The 17,984-nt window shown below is 40.4% G+C and overlaps 4 protein-coding genes across 9 annotated transcripts; 1 reads left to right on the forward strand and 3 right to left on the reverse strand.

The window, feature by feature from the left end:
• Window positions 1-379: 379 nt before the first annotated feature.
• On the reverse strand, window positions 380-5,566 carry LOC124329376 (osmotic avoidance abnormal protein 3-like). 3 transcript variants are annotated; one of them, XM_046788442.1, is made up of 17 exons: window positions 5,363-5,566; window positions 4,911-5,031; window positions 4,510-4,677; window positions 4,222-4,420; window positions 4,056-4,149; window positions 3,907-3,964; window positions 3,659-3,836; window positions 3,423-3,562; window positions 2,949-3,365; window positions 2,840-2,880; window positions 2,462-2,687; window positions 2,243-2,403; window positions 2,070-2,170; window positions 1,907-1,995; window positions 1,650-1,755; window positions 865-1,044; window positions 380-789 (listed from the first exon to the last, which is right to left on the reverse strand). In XM_046788442.1, the coding sequence occupies exons 2-17, from the start codon at window positions 4,989-4,991 to the stop codon at window positions 641-643; spliced, it is 2,388 nt and encodes a 795-aa protein (XP_046644398.1). In that variant the 5' UTR covers window positions 4,992-5,031; window positions 5,363-5,566; the 3' UTR covers window positions 380-640. The 3 variants fall into 3 exon arrangements, with proteins under 3 accessions (XP_046644398.1, XP_046644406.1, XP_046644415.1); XM_046788450.1 differs by having other exon boundaries at window positions 671-761; window positions 835-1,044; XM_046788459.1 differs by lacking the exon at window positions 380-789 and having other exon boundaries at window positions 967-1,049.
• Window positions 5,567-6,743: 1,177 nt separating this feature from the next.
• On the forward strand, window positions 6,744-10,900 carry LOC124322648 (dynein axonemal intermediate chain 3-like). Of its 3 annotated transcripts, XM_046784290.1 has the most exons (14): window positions 6,744-7,063; window positions 7,135-7,290; window positions 7,829-7,872; window positions 8,411-8,524; window positions 8,610-8,836; window positions 8,909-9,036; window positions 9,109-9,369; window positions 9,436-9,606; window positions 9,691-9,775; window positions 9,853-9,963; window positions 10,045-10,175; window positions 10,249-10,429; window positions 10,496-10,614; window positions 10,670-10,900. In XM_046784290.1, the coding sequence occupies exons 1-14, from the start codon at window positions 7,034-7,036 to the stop codon at window positions 10,862-10,864; spliced, it is 1,953 nt and encodes a 650-aa protein (XP_046640246.1). In that variant the 5' UTR covers window positions 6,744-7,033; the 3' UTR covers window positions 10,865-10,900. The 3 variants fall into 3 exon arrangements, with proteins under 3 accessions (XP_046640246.1, XP_046640247.1, XP_046640248.1); XM_046784291.1 differs by lacking the exon at window positions 7,829-7,872; XM_046784292.1 differs by lacking the exon at window positions 6,744-7,063 and having other exon boundaries at window positions 7,203-7,290; window positions 7,833-7,872.
• On the reverse strand, window positions 10,886-13,506 carry LOC124322684 (sodium-coupled neutral amino acid transporter 9-like). The gene is made up of 10 exons (XM_046784293.1): window positions 13,269-13,506; window positions 12,982-13,201; window positions 12,775-12,869; window positions 12,532-12,689; window positions 12,303-12,470; window positions 12,150-12,218; window positions 11,680-12,083; window positions 11,507-11,611; window positions 11,198-11,436; window positions 10,886-11,119 (listed from the first exon to the last, which is right to left on the reverse strand). The coding sequence occupies exons 1-10, from the start codon at window positions 13,349-13,351 to the stop codon at window positions 10,942-10,944; spliced, it is 1,719 nt and encodes a 572-aa protein (XP_046640249.1). The 5' UTR covers window positions 13,352-13,506; the 3' UTR covers window positions 10,886-10,941.
• A 1,715-nt stretch (window positions 13,507-15,221) lies between these two features.
• LOC124321244 (speckle-type POZ protein-like B) lies at window positions 15,222-16,836 on the reverse strand. Of its 2 annotated transcripts, none has more exons than XM_046784149.1 (2): window positions 16,453-16,836; window positions 15,222-16,346 (listed from the first exon to the last, which is right to left on the reverse strand). In XM_046784149.1, exon 2 carries the CDS (start codon window positions 16,333-16,335, stop codon window positions 15,442-15,444), a length of 894 nt encoding a protein of 297 aa, XP_046640105.1. In that variant the 5' UTR covers window positions 16,336-16,346; window positions 16,453-16,836; the 3' UTR covers window positions 15,222-15,441. The 2 variants fall into 2 exon arrangements, with proteins under 2 accessions (XP_046640105.1, XP_046640106.1); XM_046784150.1 differs by having other exon boundaries at window positions 15,222-16,376.
• Between the last annotated feature and the right edge of the window lie 1,148 nt (window positions 16,837-17,984).

The following is a 17,984-nucleotide window of genomic DNA, read 5'->3' on the forward strand; positions in this document are numbered from 1 at the left end:
AAGTGAAAATTACAGGTCAATAGCAGCAACATGCATTCTTCATTTTACAACTAAATTATCGCTTACAGAATGTTAATAACCGTATAGCAGCCTAGCAGGCAACAATATAATTTTGACGGCTAGTTCCGTGTGGGCCGGATTGCTCAGGCGTAACAAATGATAGAAAATCGCCAGGCGTTATGTATCTTAAAAGTCAGCAATAGAAGCGAAATTTGTATGCGAAATTCCCCTTGCAAGAAATGGCCGGAACGTTGACTCCACTACAAGAATAACTGCGTTCAACACATACGGACAAAGTAGGAAATTGCACGCTAATTTAGTAGGGCGTTGACTCACAAAATGCGGCTATAAAGAAAACGGCGAAGTTTCGAAAAATTCATTTTTCTGTCAACCGCATTTATTCCGAGCTGAAATTCAACAAATACAACATGATTCTCAACATATTTCCCTGTGTTACACTGTAGAGACAAGTGTAAAAGGTTATTCTATAAAAATTTAAATCATAACATTGGCAATTTTAATTAAAGGTCTTTGTAAATATGTTATTTTGTAACACGATTAACAAAATGCATTTTTTGATCACCGAACGTTTTCGATAATAGAACGAGAGAGAGAGAGAGAGAAAATTAAGTCACGAGTGTCAGGTGAATTTGATTACTGATGGTGTGTAGACAGGCAAGTTTGTCTTATCCTTGACAATAGAGGGTATTTGCCTTCCGCCAGAAGCCCCGACTGTCAAAGATTCCAAGCGTTTCGGCTTCCTGATGTTCCCGTTCATAAAAACCGCGTCTGTAAAACACACATTGCGTCGTTAAAATTCATCGGTTTCTTTACCTGCCGTAAAGAAGAATTATGGGTCCTGACCTGATGTCCAACCATTGATTTGACCGGATAGAGCGTTGGGTGCACTCCACGAAGATGTCAGCGGTCCATTCACGTTTAAACCTCCTGAGTCATTTAAATAATCTATGTGGGACAATGTAGTTGAAGACGGGAAACTATTGAGCGATGAGTGACTCAGTGAAGTTCCTTTCATTCCAGGATCTAAACTTCCATGACAAAACACAAAATGTTTAGTAGCAATTAGAAAGGCACAATTTCTTATCTGCTTAGTCTTGTTGCAAGTTGAGAAGATAGAGATAAATGGTAAGTTAATGAGCCATAGCGCCTTGTGAGAAGAGGCTTCGAACTGATTATTTTCAGTCTAGCTCTTATTTATAAGCAGAGGTGGGCGGAAAGAATACGGATTTGTATGTAGTAAAAAATACCTTTTGCAATGTTAACTTCTAATTAGATTTTAAACTGTTTAACATCATTTGTATCGAAAGAATATTTAGATGGAAATAAAAAACTAATAAGAGGCCAAATCTTTTCCAAAAAAAAAGGCAAAAGAGTTTGTGCCGTAACCAGGATTCGAACCTGGGTTACTACGGTATTGTTATACGTTGTGATCCACAACGTAGGGTCCTAACCACTAGACGATTACGGCTACAATTTGTCGAACAGTTTTGGGATATTAACCAACTTGAAAAGCTGGAATTACCAACAAATAAAACTTTTGGTTTTATTTTTTTTTTTCAAAATCCATCAAAACATCTCCTAAATATATACAACTAACTACGTAAAAAAAGTAAAATATCAAAACCAACGTTTAGCTCGATGCACATCGTTATTGACACGAATGACGATCTCTTTAGCGCGATTGGAAGCGAAATAACGACCGGCCAAGTTTTCAGCTTCTCCTTTTTTGAGTTTCTATTCGTATTTAAAAATCAAAGTAGTTAAGTTTGAAAAATCGTAATATTAGATGCTTAGTTTGGTGAAAATCAAAAGAAAGTTTTATATTTCTAGTGTTATCGACAACGGAATCGGTAGACCCTAGGTTGTTGCTCCTGTTGTCCGTTACCTGTAGTAGTCGGTCCTCATTGGGCACTTCCTCTTCCTCCCCCTCAGTGGTAGTTTCGTACTGGCTGTAGGATGGAATATTTGAAAAGGCTTCCCAATGAATACAAATAATTAAATTTCATTAATTAATCAAGATAATGCACAATGCTGTGAGAACAACTAACATGCTGGCGGCAGTTTCATTCGCATCAAAGTGACCTCTGGTATTTTCCAGCGTTTAAATTCGTCAATCCATACGCTCTGTTGCTTTATATTTTCAATATCACTAGGAAAGTTTATAAAAAAAATTGTATATAAGTTTGAAGCTTGCCGTTTAAATCAATTGCAAATTAAGCACCTATAATTTGAGTCTTTTCGAATGAGGGGCTGGACTTTAACAATAATTTGATGTAGCAATATTAACTGCTGCTCCTGTCTGCGAATCGTTTCAAGATAATCACTTCTTTCTGTTTCGAATTCAGTTTGCAAATCTTGAATGTCGCGGTCCAAGGAACGGAGCTAATACGGAAGAGAAAATGTTATTGTTATCATAAAATGTGATGATCGCTCGTCCTACTTTCTGCTTGTATTTCTTTATGGCTTCCGTTTTGATCCGGACTTCTTGTTGGATGTCGTCATAGACTCGTAACAGCGCCCCATCTTCGTCTTCCGTTCGGGCCAACAGTTGCGCAAGCAAAGCTCGTCTCCTTTCAGAAATGTTTTTCCGCTTCCAGTGTCGTTCTTGGAATTCAAGATCGTTGGCCTTCTCACCACCAACCAAGTCGCCCTCGATTTGTTTCAACCTTAAATCATACAAAATTCCAGAGATGATGGGTTTTGAATTTCAAAACGGTCGTCTTTTTATAGCTGGACGCTAGATGGCGTCTAGTTAGCGGGACATTCAATATTGACACAAAATGTAAACAAACGCATTTCTCAACCTAATTTTGCTTACCTCTTGAGAGTTTCTTGTGCTTCTTCATCCAGTTCAACCTTCTACAAGAAAAATATTAAACAACTCAGGTATTGGCTAAGAAATCGAAATCAAAATTTGTTTAGTGTACCTTCTTTGAATTGTTAATCTTTTGCAAGTCGACTTCGTAGGCTCGACGCAAGTTTTTCATCTCGACTGTCGCTTTGGCATTTGTTTCTTGCTCTTTTTCCACCTCCCGTTGAAGTTGGTGGATTTTCTCTTCGTACTCTTTCTGCAGCTGCATTTTCTCTTGCTCAATTTCCAGTTCCGATTTGACGCGAACAATCTGAGTCGGTTTTTGCTGATCAATCATCTGACTGAGTCGTTCGATTTCTTTCTGGTATTCCCTCAACATGGCATCTTTAGGGTCCTGATTGATTCTTGGTCGGTTTTGAATATTCTTGGCACGATTGGCGTATCGCAATGTACTGAGCGTTTCGTCGTAATTGTCATCCGCCGGAGAGACGCAGGCGATCATCAGGGTTTTAGTATTTCCTCCCAATGAATCCTGTCAAATTAAATTATCAACAGAATTTTAATTGAATCATTTTGAGCACTTCAATACCTGCAACAGGCGAGTCAGTTTGGAGTCTCTGTAAGGAATGTGTTTCGATTTACCATCGACCAAGGCAGATATGACATTTCCCAGAGCTGAAAGTGATAAATTAATTTTGGTAGCTTCCTTTAATCGATCTCCGGTGGCTCCTGTTTGATCAGAAAATTTCAAAAATAAGTTTTCATTTCTTTCAAAATTGTAAGATTATTGTGTTCACTTTTGTGCGGATTTTTGTTCCTGCGTACCTGTTTTAGACTGACGTTCACTTCCGGCCAGATCAACCAGGTTCAACTTCCCTCTGCGAATCGATTGTTTCTCCCCCTTTAAGTCTTGAACGGTTTCCATCATCTCAACGGAGATGGTAAAGAGGGAATGAGATCGGGACGAATCGGCGTTCATCAGAGTAGCTCCTACGGCTCGGTTCTGAATTTTTTGAAAAAAAAGGTTCAGGAATTTCAATTCTTATCGAACCAATTTCATTCTTATATTTTACCTTCCAACCGGTTTCCATCAGACCTTGGCAGTCGGCGACGCTATGAACACTATGCTGGCTAAATGAATGTCACATTACAATTTCAGTTTTTAAAATTCATGTCAACAATGAAATATTCTAAAAAGAAATAATTAATTCTTTTATATTACCTAAGATTGGCCACGAAAACTCCTTTATCGGAATTCTCTTTCAACTCCAACTTTTTCTTAAAATCGGGACTCAGTAAATCGCGAATCTCCTCATCTAATTTTTTGAAACAAATCAAAATTAATCAATTAAGAATACTTCAATATTACGCCATTTAATTGATTATACTGTAGATCTCTAGATAGGACGCGAACACAAGGTATTTCATTCCCTCTGCTGCGGCTATACTCTCGAAGAGATGATCGAAAGCCCGCGGTAATATTCCCGTCTGATTCGGCGGAGACGTAACGCCCTGCATGGTGAAGCTTTTTCCGCTTCCGGTTTGACCGTACGCGAAAACCGTAGCGTTGTACCCTTCCATCACGCCCTATTATACATATAAACATGAACGAAAAATTCATATCTTAAAAATTTGAACACGTTCAAACTCCATTAGTGTTTTAAAATTTTGCCAACTTCAACGAGAGAGTAGCCGAAATCGGTGTAAATTTGTTCGGTGGTCGACGACTGGTCGTAGACGCCATCGAAGGTGAACGTTTTGGTCGTATCATTGATTTCATTGTGACTCGATGGTATTGCCAGCAGAGAGCACTGCAGCGTCGAAGCGTTGATTTGCACCACATTCTAATTACCTCTCAATCAAAAACAAGAATCCTTGTTTTAATAATTGACATCCGATCATCATCGTCATCCGAAAATTGAGCTGTAAAATTTGAAGTGCTGCTAAGGTACAGTGTAAATTGAGTTGCATGTCAGCCGTGGAGTCACGCAATCCCGTGATAAATGAGCCGACAGGTGTGGCGATGATAAGCTTTATTTTACATGAGACCACAGCACCACCGAATTTGAAAAATCACCTTGCTGCTGAGCTGGTTTTCGCGCGCGTTCATCGGCCGGCATCGAACGATGACCCGCACGCTCTCGGATCCGGCAGCCATTTAAGTATAAGTTTTCACCGTGTGTCACTGGATACTCTACCTGTCAATATGAAAACAGGACAGATCGAATAACTTTGAAAGCAGCGCTCGATGTCGCCGTCATGGCAACAATTGCACCAAGTGGGACACGGACTCACGAACCACCATCTATTATTCAAAAGGTAACCATTGGGTATCTGGCTCACGCATGATACGCAATAACAGATCGAATTATAAATGGCGATTCCAATTTCCTATTTTTCTTTTGTTTTTCATTTAGATTAAATTACCGCAATAATCACACCAAGATTTTTCGTCTAAAACTGGATATCAATTTTTAGCGCGATTGTTAATTCGACGGATAATTATGTAGCGCAATATTATAAACAGACCTGCAATTAATAAAGATGGCCGATGAAATCTTTCCGGGATTTCACACAACATCACTTATACGGCCGGAGCACCAAGTCCAATCTCAATAACCCTTCCGGTCCTATAAAAAAGAAACCAATAATCGTTCGGACTGAACGATATAGGCTCGTTCACTGTCTATACTGGTGTTATCGGGTATTTGGTTTCCACCCTGCCGGTTTTCTTGAGCCTACACCGCCGACTGAAGTGGAAACGGTATTGTCGAGCATGCATTCCATCACAATTCACAACAAACGATCGTTGTCATGGATACCACTCTACGTTTGATATAGACTCATTCCTTTGGTTATCCCGCCCCAACCGGACGATTATAGGATGACCGGCGGGCATTTTCCCTGTGTATACTAGCTCTAATTTGGCCGACATCTTCCAAGGTCACCTCTTGTCCCAACATCATCACCCATCCGCAATCGAAATGGGGACGTTTTTAGAGGTTTAAAAACGACGTTTCGAATTCATAGTTATCGACCCTTTTGTTTTCCAGGATATTTTTTAAATGTAAGACAAAAGTCATCTCAGATTTCGGGCGCCCCGGCCATCAGCAGCACACGCAACTCTCTGTGCGTGTTCACAACTCGTCCCATCTGTTTTTTTGCCCTCCATCCAGCTCTACGCTGGACGTACGCGCTGGTTTTGGACCCCCCCTCAAAAGTCTCGGGAGTCGTCGAGTAGTAGAAGGTGTCGGGTCGCAGATACGCATTCCTCCATTACACGTCACAACAGCAGCAGCAGTGCACTGGTCTATAGCTGCATCTGTGTTGGCTGGCCCTGAAATAACACGCGCAGTTTCACCTAGACCAATAGGGGGGCCCCAGCTCAGCTCGGAGCGAGAGGGTTCTTATTGAAACAATCTTCATTTTTGGCTGGATTTTCTTTTTGGAATCGAAGCAATTGAATCGAAGTGATATCCAATCCGTCTCCATTCGACACCACGAGAAACGGCCACCCAGAGCTTTGGAAAAAAAAAGAAATTTCAATTGTGAAAATTTAGCTCATTCAAATAATTCTTCTCCTTTCGCTTTTAATTTAAAAGAAAAACGACATGCAAAGCAGCGCACACACATATATACTACGTGGCCACTTACTACCCGTTGTTGATTGGGGTTCGATAGTAAAGGGTTGCTGCTGTGTATGTAGCTCCGCCCCCGTCGTCTTAGCGTTCCAGACATTGCCACTTGAAGCCTATAAAAACCTTGTGGTTCCAATCGGCCAGCCAGCACATTGGGTCAGGCAGCCGAAAAAACTGGCGGTGGTTTTGGCACAGAGTCACAGACTAAAGTTGTTACATTTTTTTGTTTTTCTTTTTGAACTCAATTTTTTAAAAAGTGACTTTGTACTTTCGTGAATCTTAGCGTAATGTCGTTCATTTGACTCGGGATATTATGCTAAGATAAACGTGAGCTCCAGAGTCACCTTCGCCACGTCTATAACTTTCCGACCGGTTTCTTCTTGTTTTTTTTTTCTTTCGGGTGACTTTTGTTTTTTTTGATTTCATGTTTTATTTTTTCCCCCCCACACACACACATACGCACACAAGAGTTTTGGAACGCTGTTATTCCCGCCCAAGCAGCTACTCGACTGTTGCCATAACGACGCGTCGAGTTTGATAGTCACAAACTATTCCACCCGCCATGGAAGACCCGACAACAACCACAAATCAGGTAAGAATTATTGAAATCATTTGTTAACCATATTTGACTGACAAGTTTCTTTTGAATTGTTTTGATGGAAGCTGCAAGTGATTGTTTACACAAGTTCTCTGCCGAGAAAGTGTCAATTCGTCTGCAAGGATGCCTCGGATCACGCCGAACTCACGGCCGAATTTCCGCCCGTTACCGTCGCCGAACTCTTCTCCTATCCCATCCGCCGGCGCACTCGTGGTGTCCAGGTGACGTCATTTTATCTCTTTCCCTTTCAAAACAAAACATCTTTTAACATTTTCCCCCCTGAAATGTTGTGTGTGTGTGTATAACACAGTTCACATCCATTAAAAAATTGCCGAGTCCATTTCGCTATACGTTTGAAATTTTATTGCGTCTAGTTAAAACCATAACTTTTTTTCGAAATGGTTTTTTGTGACACCAGACCCCCGGGTTGGCCGACTAATATACTACTGTATATACTCACGCGTGTAAGTTTCCAGTCGTGGGGAAATAGGAACGGTCGTTTGTGTGTCGATATGGTAGGCGTTGCGAGTTTCGGTCGTTCACGATCGTTTTTCCTTCATCATTCAAAGACGAAGGGTGGCGAAATAAAAATATCACGCATATCTCTTTTGTTCTTGTTTTCGAGCTTTTAGCTTAATCATTTTTTTCGTAGATATGATGTCATATATCCACCAGTTGAGTTGACTCCCGCAGCTTTCAATTGCCGTCGTTAATTTCTTCTTCTTTTTTTTTTTCTCTTCCATTTCAAATTGCAAACAGGCAGCTGGAGGATCCAGGACCGGAAGTTCGCAGACCATGTTGAAGTAATTCAATTTGATTTTCCCTTTTTTTATCGATTGGCGGTGTAGACGCTGTTCACCATTAACCTCATTTAGATGATAACCTCGCTATCATAATATTATGACTTGAATTTTTTAAGAGTCGACTTAATTTTGTTTTTCTTTCTGGAATTCGAATGGCTTCCCACATTCACGATGATCTCTAAACCGTTCACAGTACAGTTTATACCCTGTAACACCAGGCGGTGGATCCATATCCGCTTATCCGCCACGCTGGACGATTTCCATAACTTCCTCCTTGTTCTTCCTCCCCTTGCTGGTCAATATTTTAATTGTTTTGTTCTTTTTTTTTTTTAGATTTGATACAAGTCCCCTTCTTATTTTTCATCGCTCCCACGTACTCTAAAAAAAAAAACAGTTCCAAAATCACGACTGTGGTGGTGATACTTTATTCGTTGTTCTTAATGGAAAGATTTAACCTGTTTACCGACCGAATCCTTTTCTGGCTCGTTTGTTTTATACAACCAAAGACTCAAGAAGGTCAACAACTTTTTCGTTGCAGTTACCCGAGGCATGCCACAAGTCAATATGAAGCGAGGCAGTTTAACCACCAAGAAATCGATCACCACTTAAATTCCATTGGCTTCCAAACATTCCTCAGCAAAGCTTCGTTGCGGTATGTTGAATAATTTTCGACATTATTCTTGTTTGAATGATTGATATATCCGTCGGACGTGTTCACGTATTTTGATTGTCGTCAGAGTTGAGCGAGTCCTGGTCGAGAATTGTCTTTTCAATCCGTTCATCGACCACGTCAACCGATTGATTTGTTCGGACGATAGTCTCGATCCGGCCAGAGCAAATGACAGCCCTCGCAAACCGGTTATGAAACATTGCGCTGGTCCGGCTCCCAGACGGTTGATGCACCAAAGTGATTTATGCGAAGGCAAATTCGTTTCTTCTCTTCACTGCCATCCGACTTTCCCTGGTATTTAAATTAACGCGTTAACTTGATTCTATTTTACGAGTTTAAATAGAAATTCTTCTTTGGAAATTCAAGGGGTCATTGCGGCCGGATACGCCTCGAAAATCCAGATGGAACAGAGACAATTATATCGGGATTCCAGCCGCAACAACGGACGCCATTACGCCATTATCTGGAAAACTACTCAACTGCTGGAACCGACAGTATTAAACTTTGATACATGCAATTATTCTAAATTTGGAATTTTGATTTTTGGGTTTAAATTTCTATGGCAGATCATTTTGGAAGCTCCTGATGACATCTTGTGCATCCGATTCAACCACCACCACCCGTACGTATTGGCAGCATCCTGCCATTCGGGCATGATCGTCGTTTGGGATGTGTCCGGTTACGTGGCACTCATGAAAGGTCCGAAAAACAAATGGCAGCAGGTTCGTGCCAAAGAAATCACTCCGGTTGTCATTCCGGTAGCCGCAACTTTAGAAAACTATCCGTGCACCAGCAAACGTATAGAATGGACTCCTAACTCGGTCGAGGTAAAATAACATAAACAACTTTCCTTATCGAAATCAATTTGAAAATCAGCTGAAATCGCAATTCAGTTTTCAGCTAAAGGACCAACAGGAGTCACTGCCAACAAAAATCTGTGGCAACTCTACAGTTGTTATGACGGATTCATGACGGTTTGGGACATTCGCTTGATGGAAGAAAGTTTCAAACCCACCTCCCTTCCGGTTCCTCGCTTGCCCAGTCGCGTCAGACCTGCTTTCAAAGTAAAACACATTAAGAATTCACAGCATTTCTTAATTATAACAATCTCTCCATTTTGTCTCCCTCCTCTCGTCCGCTTTGTGTAGATATTTCCGGTGGTCAAAGATAAGCGACGTGACGTGGCCATCACGTGCTTCGCCATGATAGATCACTCGGAAAAGAAGGGCCACAGTAAATCAGTTTTAAATGCATTCCATTACCAAGACCAACATTTCGTAACGATTTGATTTGTTATTCTGATTACGTAGCGCGACTTTCTGAATTGGTATCCTACCCACCAATCTGCATCGCTGGAACGGACGAAGGAGAAATCTTTATCATCGACTGGAGAAACTATTCGGATATGGAACGCGGTGCAGGTCGGTTGACAATGGATATTTGCCATAATCCTTCACGAGTGGGAAATTAATTATTTTCTAATTTGTGTGGGGGAAAAAAAGCTTGCACGGCAAATTTGTGCATCGCTTTCCATGACGGCGCTGTGGTGGACATTATTCCGGCTCCTCATATTTCCAATACAGTTTTATCAATCGGCGGTCGGATTTGGGCCCTCTGGAAGTCCGTTGAACTGGTAAAAAACAATTGCACTTTCCTTGTGTAAAAAAAGAATTAATTGGGTTTTCAAATCAAATGATGAAATGTAGGAGGGCCCTGTATTAGAACTGGCTCCGAGACCGGTTACGATCCAATCGGCTGCTTGGTCACCCTGGCAAACGTCGATAGTAGCCATAGGATTAGCAGATGGCCTGGTGGAAATTTGGGATATCATCCTTTCTACATCGAGACCACAGCGACAAATGCGCATTTCTAAATCGGCCATTACGTGTAATGATTTTGATCTTTTCTTTTTTTTTACGACATCATTTCAAAGCGTAACCATTCGTTAAATAGCCATCGGCTTCGGTCGGGATGACGAAGGAACTTATATCGCCATAACGGACGCAGACGGAACGGGCAAAATTACCTTGCTGCCTTTTTTCACCAAAAGTCTGTGTCCAGGAGTCAGAGAGGTAAAATGTAATTAATTTAAAAACAAATCTGTGACTGTTCTACTTTTTAAATTAGCTCACAAGAGTCGAGAAATTCATGGATAGTGAAGTACATCACCGTTTGTCCATGGCCCAAATGTTGCAACCCGCCCCAGTTGCCCCACAGCTCCACCTGCCTGAATCCCCATTAATCTACAGCAATCGCGAGGCGTACATGGAAGATTTCAAGATTCTCGAGAAAAAGATTCTCAAAGATGTCGGTGATGTTTGAACGAGAACGTGAAAAATAAACGATACGAGAACGTTATATATTGAAATCGGAACCGACCTTTCTAAGCGCAGCGGCCATCAATTGGTGACGACAAATTGGGCAATTAAATTTAGTAGACCACATAACATAATAAAACCGTGCACAATATACACCCATGCCGGAGCTCGGCCGTTATTCTGCTTCCTGTAAGACACGACGTACAATATACTGGGTAGTGTGAAGACGTAGACCAAACCACACAAAGCGCCGGAGAATCTGGATGAGTAAATAAAAACGACCAATTAGCACGGCGATGGGAAACCCGGTGGTCGATTCATTCAACTTGCGTATTACCTTGTTATGGTGCCGACTTGCGGCAAGAAGATGGCGAATACAACGCAGACGGACAGCAATATCACGTTGAGAGAAAATACGTGGTTAAAGCTGGGATAAATGGAATTAAAGAAAGCGTACAGAATCTGCGTTCTCAGGATGTAAGCGAGTAACGGAAAGACCGTCATCATTTGAAAGAGCAAAAAGACGCGAGCTATAACGGTTAGCGTATCCGAACGCGAAAAATTGTTCAACAAATTCTAGAAAGGCCAAAAGAAAAAAATTTAATTAATTCCTCGAAATCTTAATGAACGAATCATTTTCAATTACGTCTTCGATGCAATCCTTCTCGAGGGGAAATGTGAGGTAGAAAGTTGCTCCGATACCTAAATAAGTCAGCGCTACCAGGGTGTACGCGATACTCAAATCACGGCCCTAAAACACAAAGGAAATAATTTAAAAAAATTTAAGTCGACATTATGAGAGACAAATGTAAAAATTACGTTGCACTCTTGGCGCCGATTGTTCTTCATGATGCTCACGACGCAATTGTGCAAGTACAGCGCCAAGGACAACATGCCCGACAAAGCCGGAAAGTTGGAGCGCAACAAAGGCACGTAGAAGGGTGAAGTAGTGTCGCTAAATTCGACGTGCACTCCCCATTGGGACGCTTTGGTGACAACGAATGCCATGATGTAGAATACCGAGACTGTGCCCAGTGCATTAAACTTGGTGAAAAAGGTGGCTGACTTTAGGCAGATTAGGGGCAGCAATAGCAGAGCCATGTAAATAGGAACAGTCAGATCCAAATTCCAAATTTTGTCAAAGGTAGACGCTCCATTCTGGAATATCGGTCCATTCAGGAGTGACGAGAAAGTCAGATTATCGATCGGATCCGGGCAAAACACTGTTAAATGTCACAAAAAAAAAATGTAAATAAAAGAACAAATAAACATAACCTATTGAAACTCACGATTGAACGCCGAAGTATTGTCATCGTCCACGGACAACAGGGTAACAGACGTCGTCGTCGTAATCAGATCTGTTTGATTAAGCAAATGATAGATTTTTGAAGATTTTTTCGACCGTTCAAAATTTTAGATCGTATAAAATTGAAGTTCTTTACCATACACGTATTTGACCGTATGGTACAGGAAATTGGACATGAGAACCCAGTACACCGCACTTGCCCCAAGTAATGAAAGTGCCGAAAAGAGAACGGAAACCCATTGACCGACACGCCCCAGCAGGAACATGCAGAGATCTGGAAAGTCCGCAAGATTTTCCTTCTCACCTGCAATAAAAACCAAACTGAATTACGTCATTCAAAGATACCATGACCGAAAGTAATATACCGTAGATGCCGTAAACTTGAAGGATACAAAAGGCAGTGTAAAAGCAGATGGCTGCCATGACAAGGATCAGTGACAATCCAGCTACCAGTCCTGCTTGCTCAACAGCCCATGGCATTGAGAGTAACGACGTACCCATCATTGTGTTCCAAACTGCAAATCTACAAAAATTTAAAAAAGAATTGAATGTTGATTACAAGCTTTATCTTGTATAAAAAAATAAAAGTTGGAAAATGATTTAGTTACATAGTTATTAAACTGCTTTGTTTGCCAGTTAAAGGAACTGTGCCAGGAATGTATGGGTAGAAAAAGATGGATGGCACAACATGATCAGGTATCAACTAAACAAAATAATTTTGACAACCATCAAAGGAATTATCCTAAAACCAACTAGATACTACCATGAGACGGCAACTCTTATTTGTCTCATGTAAAAAGACCTAATGTTTGTACCAATGCTTGATCATTTCCAATGGTGGGTCCTCTTAATCTCTGGTAGTATTTATAGCGTGAGTAAGTAGCTTCCTGAGCATTATCGTATGGTACAGCATCAATCAAGACAGGGGATTCAGCACGATTTGCTGCAATGGTACTCTGTAAGTGGAATGGACGTCTCGTTCGTTGTTTTGAATTGGCATCCCGAACTCGTATTCCTCTTAACGTTGGCGAAGATCTGGTGGTTAAAACACAAGCAATTAGCCGACATTTGATTATATGCAACGACAAATTCATTTTATTACCTGCCAAGATCTGATGATGAATCTAGTGTCACCTCACTAGCCACGTCTGAATCGGGTAATATGACGTCCACATCTCTGTTCATTGTTTAAATTAATTATAGAACTAATTCTGATAACTTCGTTGCCAACCGATGGGTCGGGTAAGTAAACAAAGACTAGTTTGAAGGAACTTGTTTCCGTGAGACCCATGGAACTTTGACAAGCAAGCAGACGGATGTCTACAAAACATGTGAAGCCTTATCGCACCGGCTAGTCCGTTGGAATGCAACAATACAAAACAATTCTTCAAATCTTTTCTTTGTTAAACCTAGACATAATTTTATCGTATTTTATATTTTAATTTGACCTCCAAAAAAGTTGTCAACAAAATTTCTGTGTTGTTTTTTGGGTGTATTTTAAAAGGTTTAAAAAATACGTACTAGTAGTTAGTAGGTCAATGACCGAGCGCAAAGTGACAGAACTATGGGGCGGATTAAAATTTCATCTCGTTTTCTTATGTTTTTGGAATTTGTTGCATACGACATGCATTTCATCAGCTTTCAATATAATGCCAGACTCTCGATTTCTTGCGTCACGTGCCGTGATTAACTTGCTTTAGTCAGAAAACAAATTATCCGTCTTAGAACAGATGTTGATATGATAATGGAAAGTGCGCCATTAACAGTATATAGGCCTCATTATCATTTTTTAATACAAATACGGTCACATGCAGTTAATCGTGGTGAATCATATATTTAGTATTAAATAAGTTAACAAGCAATGATTCAAGTAAAAGCGTCTACTGAACAAACAAGAATGGGAATACATTTTTTTTAAAATGCGGTAATAATGTTGGCCAAATCGATACTTTTAATCTTATCATTATCTATTATCTAAAAAAGATATTTTGCGTAAGGGTTGTTTTCTGCTCTCCGTTAGATTTTCGGACCGTCCAATCACGACAACCTCCACGGCAATTGCAGCAAAATTGGTCACAATCATTGGAGCCACAACAAGGATCCCCCGGAGTTTCATCCCAACAGTTGCCGCTGGATTGCGGTTCGCAACAATCAATGGCCTTAACCGGATACGACACCATCCACAGAGTAATCAAAAGAATGAAAATGCATAGTGAAGACACCATTGTCTCAGTTAAATCTGTCAGTTAACAAAATAATAATTTTCTTATTTTAAATTAAGTTCAACTAATATTACGTAAATTTTAATAATTGTGACTATTTAAATATGAAAATGCAGTTTACGGTTATGCAGGACTTTTTCTTGTAGACCGCTTTGTGCGTACCGAATTCGTCGATGACTGCGCCAGATGTAGAACAAGCTGAGAAGTGATCACGGACCTTAAGAAATAAGAATGTTAGTTAAACCGTAGAGGAGCAAGATAAGGGACTGCGGGACTGCGAGGAACGGATTTCATTAACATTTCTAAATAAGGGAAGAACAAGAGAGTCGTTGGCCGAAAGGTCAGAAATGTCGCAAAGTCAATGGTCGGGTAGGGTACAGTTTTGACAATGATTAACAAGAGAATAATGGTAAGGGCTGCAACACTAATAAGGTCATCGAGCCCACCAGAAGAAAACATGTTGCTCGAAAGTAAAACTGATACGGTATACAGCTGGTAGGGTTTATCTCTTATTAGCACATCCTTGGGAATAAGATGACAATTCCTTTTTCCGCCTTTTTCAAGAAATACACCTGCATTATTTTATATTTCTTTCCATTTTTTGTCGAGAGCACTATGCTTACTAACTAAATTTAATTTTTGATGACAAAAAAAGTACAGCTACACTTATTTGGCTCGCTAATTGCTGGTTTAAATTGGTTTAAATGCCTCAAAATTAATTACTGAATTTTAAAGACGCAACAAATACAAAACTTGGCGTTCATTATTTTCCCGTTCGTTTATCTCGTAAATTGTATTTTTTAAACTCTTTTCAATTACATTTTCTGATTTTCAATTACTTTGACAGCAACAACATCTAAATCTGGATACGAATTTATTTTCCTGCTTTTTCGCCTTTCATTTCGTGACTATTTCATGAACCTGTTTATAGGTGAAGAAACAACATCTCTTGAATGTTACACAACACAACGGGATTCTCTTGCTTCAGCTTCTTCCATCCATCAGTCGCCATTACTTCGCTTGAGAAACGTCGAAAGAATCTGGCCGTTTCCATCATACGGGATTCAACAAATCGGCATGTAAAAGCAACTGAAAGCAATTCTCGGGGGACATTTGGCGGACGCAGTGATTTTCGCACTGGGATTTCAATTCATCAAGCTGATATTTCTCCGCTGCAGCGTAGAGTCCACCTGTCATCTTTCGCATCGTCTCCGTCGGAATCAAGCGACCGCTGTAAATGAAACGAAGAACTTCGTCAAACACGTCCGGCTCGATGTCTTCAACCACAACGCGATCACTTATTAGTTGCTGTTGAAATGAAAACTGGAACATGGTGGCAAACGCTCGACTTCTTGACGCCAAAATGTTCTTGTGAGCAGGAAATTGACGACCGCCAATTTCAAAGTTCACGTCGCTATATTGCCCACCTTCCAATAGTCCTTCAAGATCTGCACCCAATGCCCTATTCCTTGGAACAACTTGAGAAGGGTCTGATTCCTTTTTCACTTGACAGAAAATCTTGCAGCAGAAAGTGAAACTGCCATCGCTTTGCTGACAATTGGACTTGATAAGGTTTTCGATAGATATGAAATCGAATTTAACGTAGTTCAAGTGTTTTTGTGAAGGGCGAGTATGTTTGTATATCTTCTCACGACTCGTGTTGAGGAGAGAGATTTTTACCAGAACAGGGTCGTCGATATTGACTCGTGTTTGGTTTTTGTAATAATCAGCCCCGACTATTACGCGTCTATTCTCTTCAATGAGCGTTAGCTTCCATTGACAACCAGGAGTTTCTTTTGATGAGAAGAAAGGCGACTTCAAATACTTCCCCTCCCAGGAGTCTGTGGATGCTGGACCAGACCCCGGAATAAACGACACTTGGATGTTCCATTGAAAGTTAACTCTAATAATTTTGAATTCATGACAGTACCAGTTGAATTGTTCCATTTTTCAAGAAGCTGCAAAAGTCAACAAATTAAACCATTACGCTGAAATTTAATCAAATATGCCGTAACTTTAATAACGGTTTCGTAACCCTAAACTGAATTATGTTTATCCGTTTACCCAAATTCCAGGAGATGAGCGATACTGCGACCGGCAGCGACGATTTACGTGTCCACTTTTTTACTGGATTTTCGGACGTTAGTTAAACGGCATCTACTGAGTATTAGACGTCAGGTAAACGATGCCAATTTGAAAAATTTGAAAAAGCGAAGAACAGGAGAAGAGCCCACTTTACGTGGGCAGCAAAAGTGAACGGACGGGAACTGAAAAAAAAAAAAACTTTGTAGAGCTAATTGAATATGGAACCCAAAAATCTTTGTTGTCTGGCCATACTATATGACACGCAAATATAGAAGGGTAGCACCGGTAGCATTCTTCAAGCTAAAGATGACTCCTTAACTAATGCTTATTGTTTTTGACAAAATAATTAACGATGAGAGAACTGTGTCCAGTTTGTACACTCCCTGTTTTGCGGGTTTTTAATGGCTGCAATTGTACGTGTCTTTGTCTTAATCTGTCTGGATTTCTATACGTTGAAATCCTGGTTACATTGCGCTCATTCAAATGGTTTCTTAACATTTTCCCACGAACCGATGGAGCTATAACACTTTACTACTTTTTCGATTTAAAACATTAAGTCTTGCGTGTTGCTTCAACGACCCTTCCGCGGACCTTTCGGTTTTATCTACAGAAGCACCATACACAGGTACACAATTAGACATAGTGCATCATCAACTGCTATACATACATACATACAGCGTGTCAGAAAAGGGAAAAATGTATTCGTACATGAGCAGCGATAACACATAAATTATCGCAAATTATTCACGCTTGGACACCGTTCACATTAATAAGTGCATATCAAGGAGTCGACTATTTACACAGCGATAAAACAAATCATTACATGAATTTCAGGAAAAATCAAATCTCACCTGTCTTTCTTGTGCTATTAACATATTCATCGTCTGTAAGAATTTAGAGGGAATGTTTTCTTATTGAAAATTGATCAATTTGATTGTACAATTGACATTGTATAATTTTAAAGATAAAGTGAACAGTGTCAAATTAATGTAGAAAAATATTTTTCGCCAATCATCGCCGACTTAACAGCTTCACCCCTTGTGATAGCAATAATGTCCTGAAAGCGGGCTGTATGAACTGTGACAAGTGAGGAAACCACATACGCCTCCGTTGGCCGGTGTATGGCGGGTCCATATCCGCTACATTTTTCATGTAACTGATTCCATTGTAGTGACTAAAGTGATTACAGTTAGGGTTGTCAATGCAGAGGCGGCCACACCCGTACGAAAATGTCTCAGGCCTTCTCATATGAGCTCGCATATGAGTCTCCTATATGAGAACCGTATGAGTCCCCAAAAGTGACTGATTTCTCATATGAGATGAGTCACTCAGTGAATTCTCATTACATGAGAAATCATATGAGGATATGCGAATTTATTCATTCAGCCTCCTCACATGAGTTTTGGTTGATGAGAAATCATATGAGGGTAAGAGAATTTTGAAACTTCCTTATCTCATGGGAGTGCTTGTGAGTCCTCATTACATGCGAAATCATATGAGGATATGCGAAT

This window comes from Daphnia pulicaria, chromosome 1 (genome assembly GCF_021234035.1).
Source record: "Daphnia pulicaria isolate SC F1-1A chromosome 1, SC_F0-13Bv2, whole genome shotgun sequence".
NCBI lineage: Eukaryota > Metazoa > Arthropoda > Branchiopoda > Diplostraca > Daphniidae > Daphnia > Daphnia pulicaria.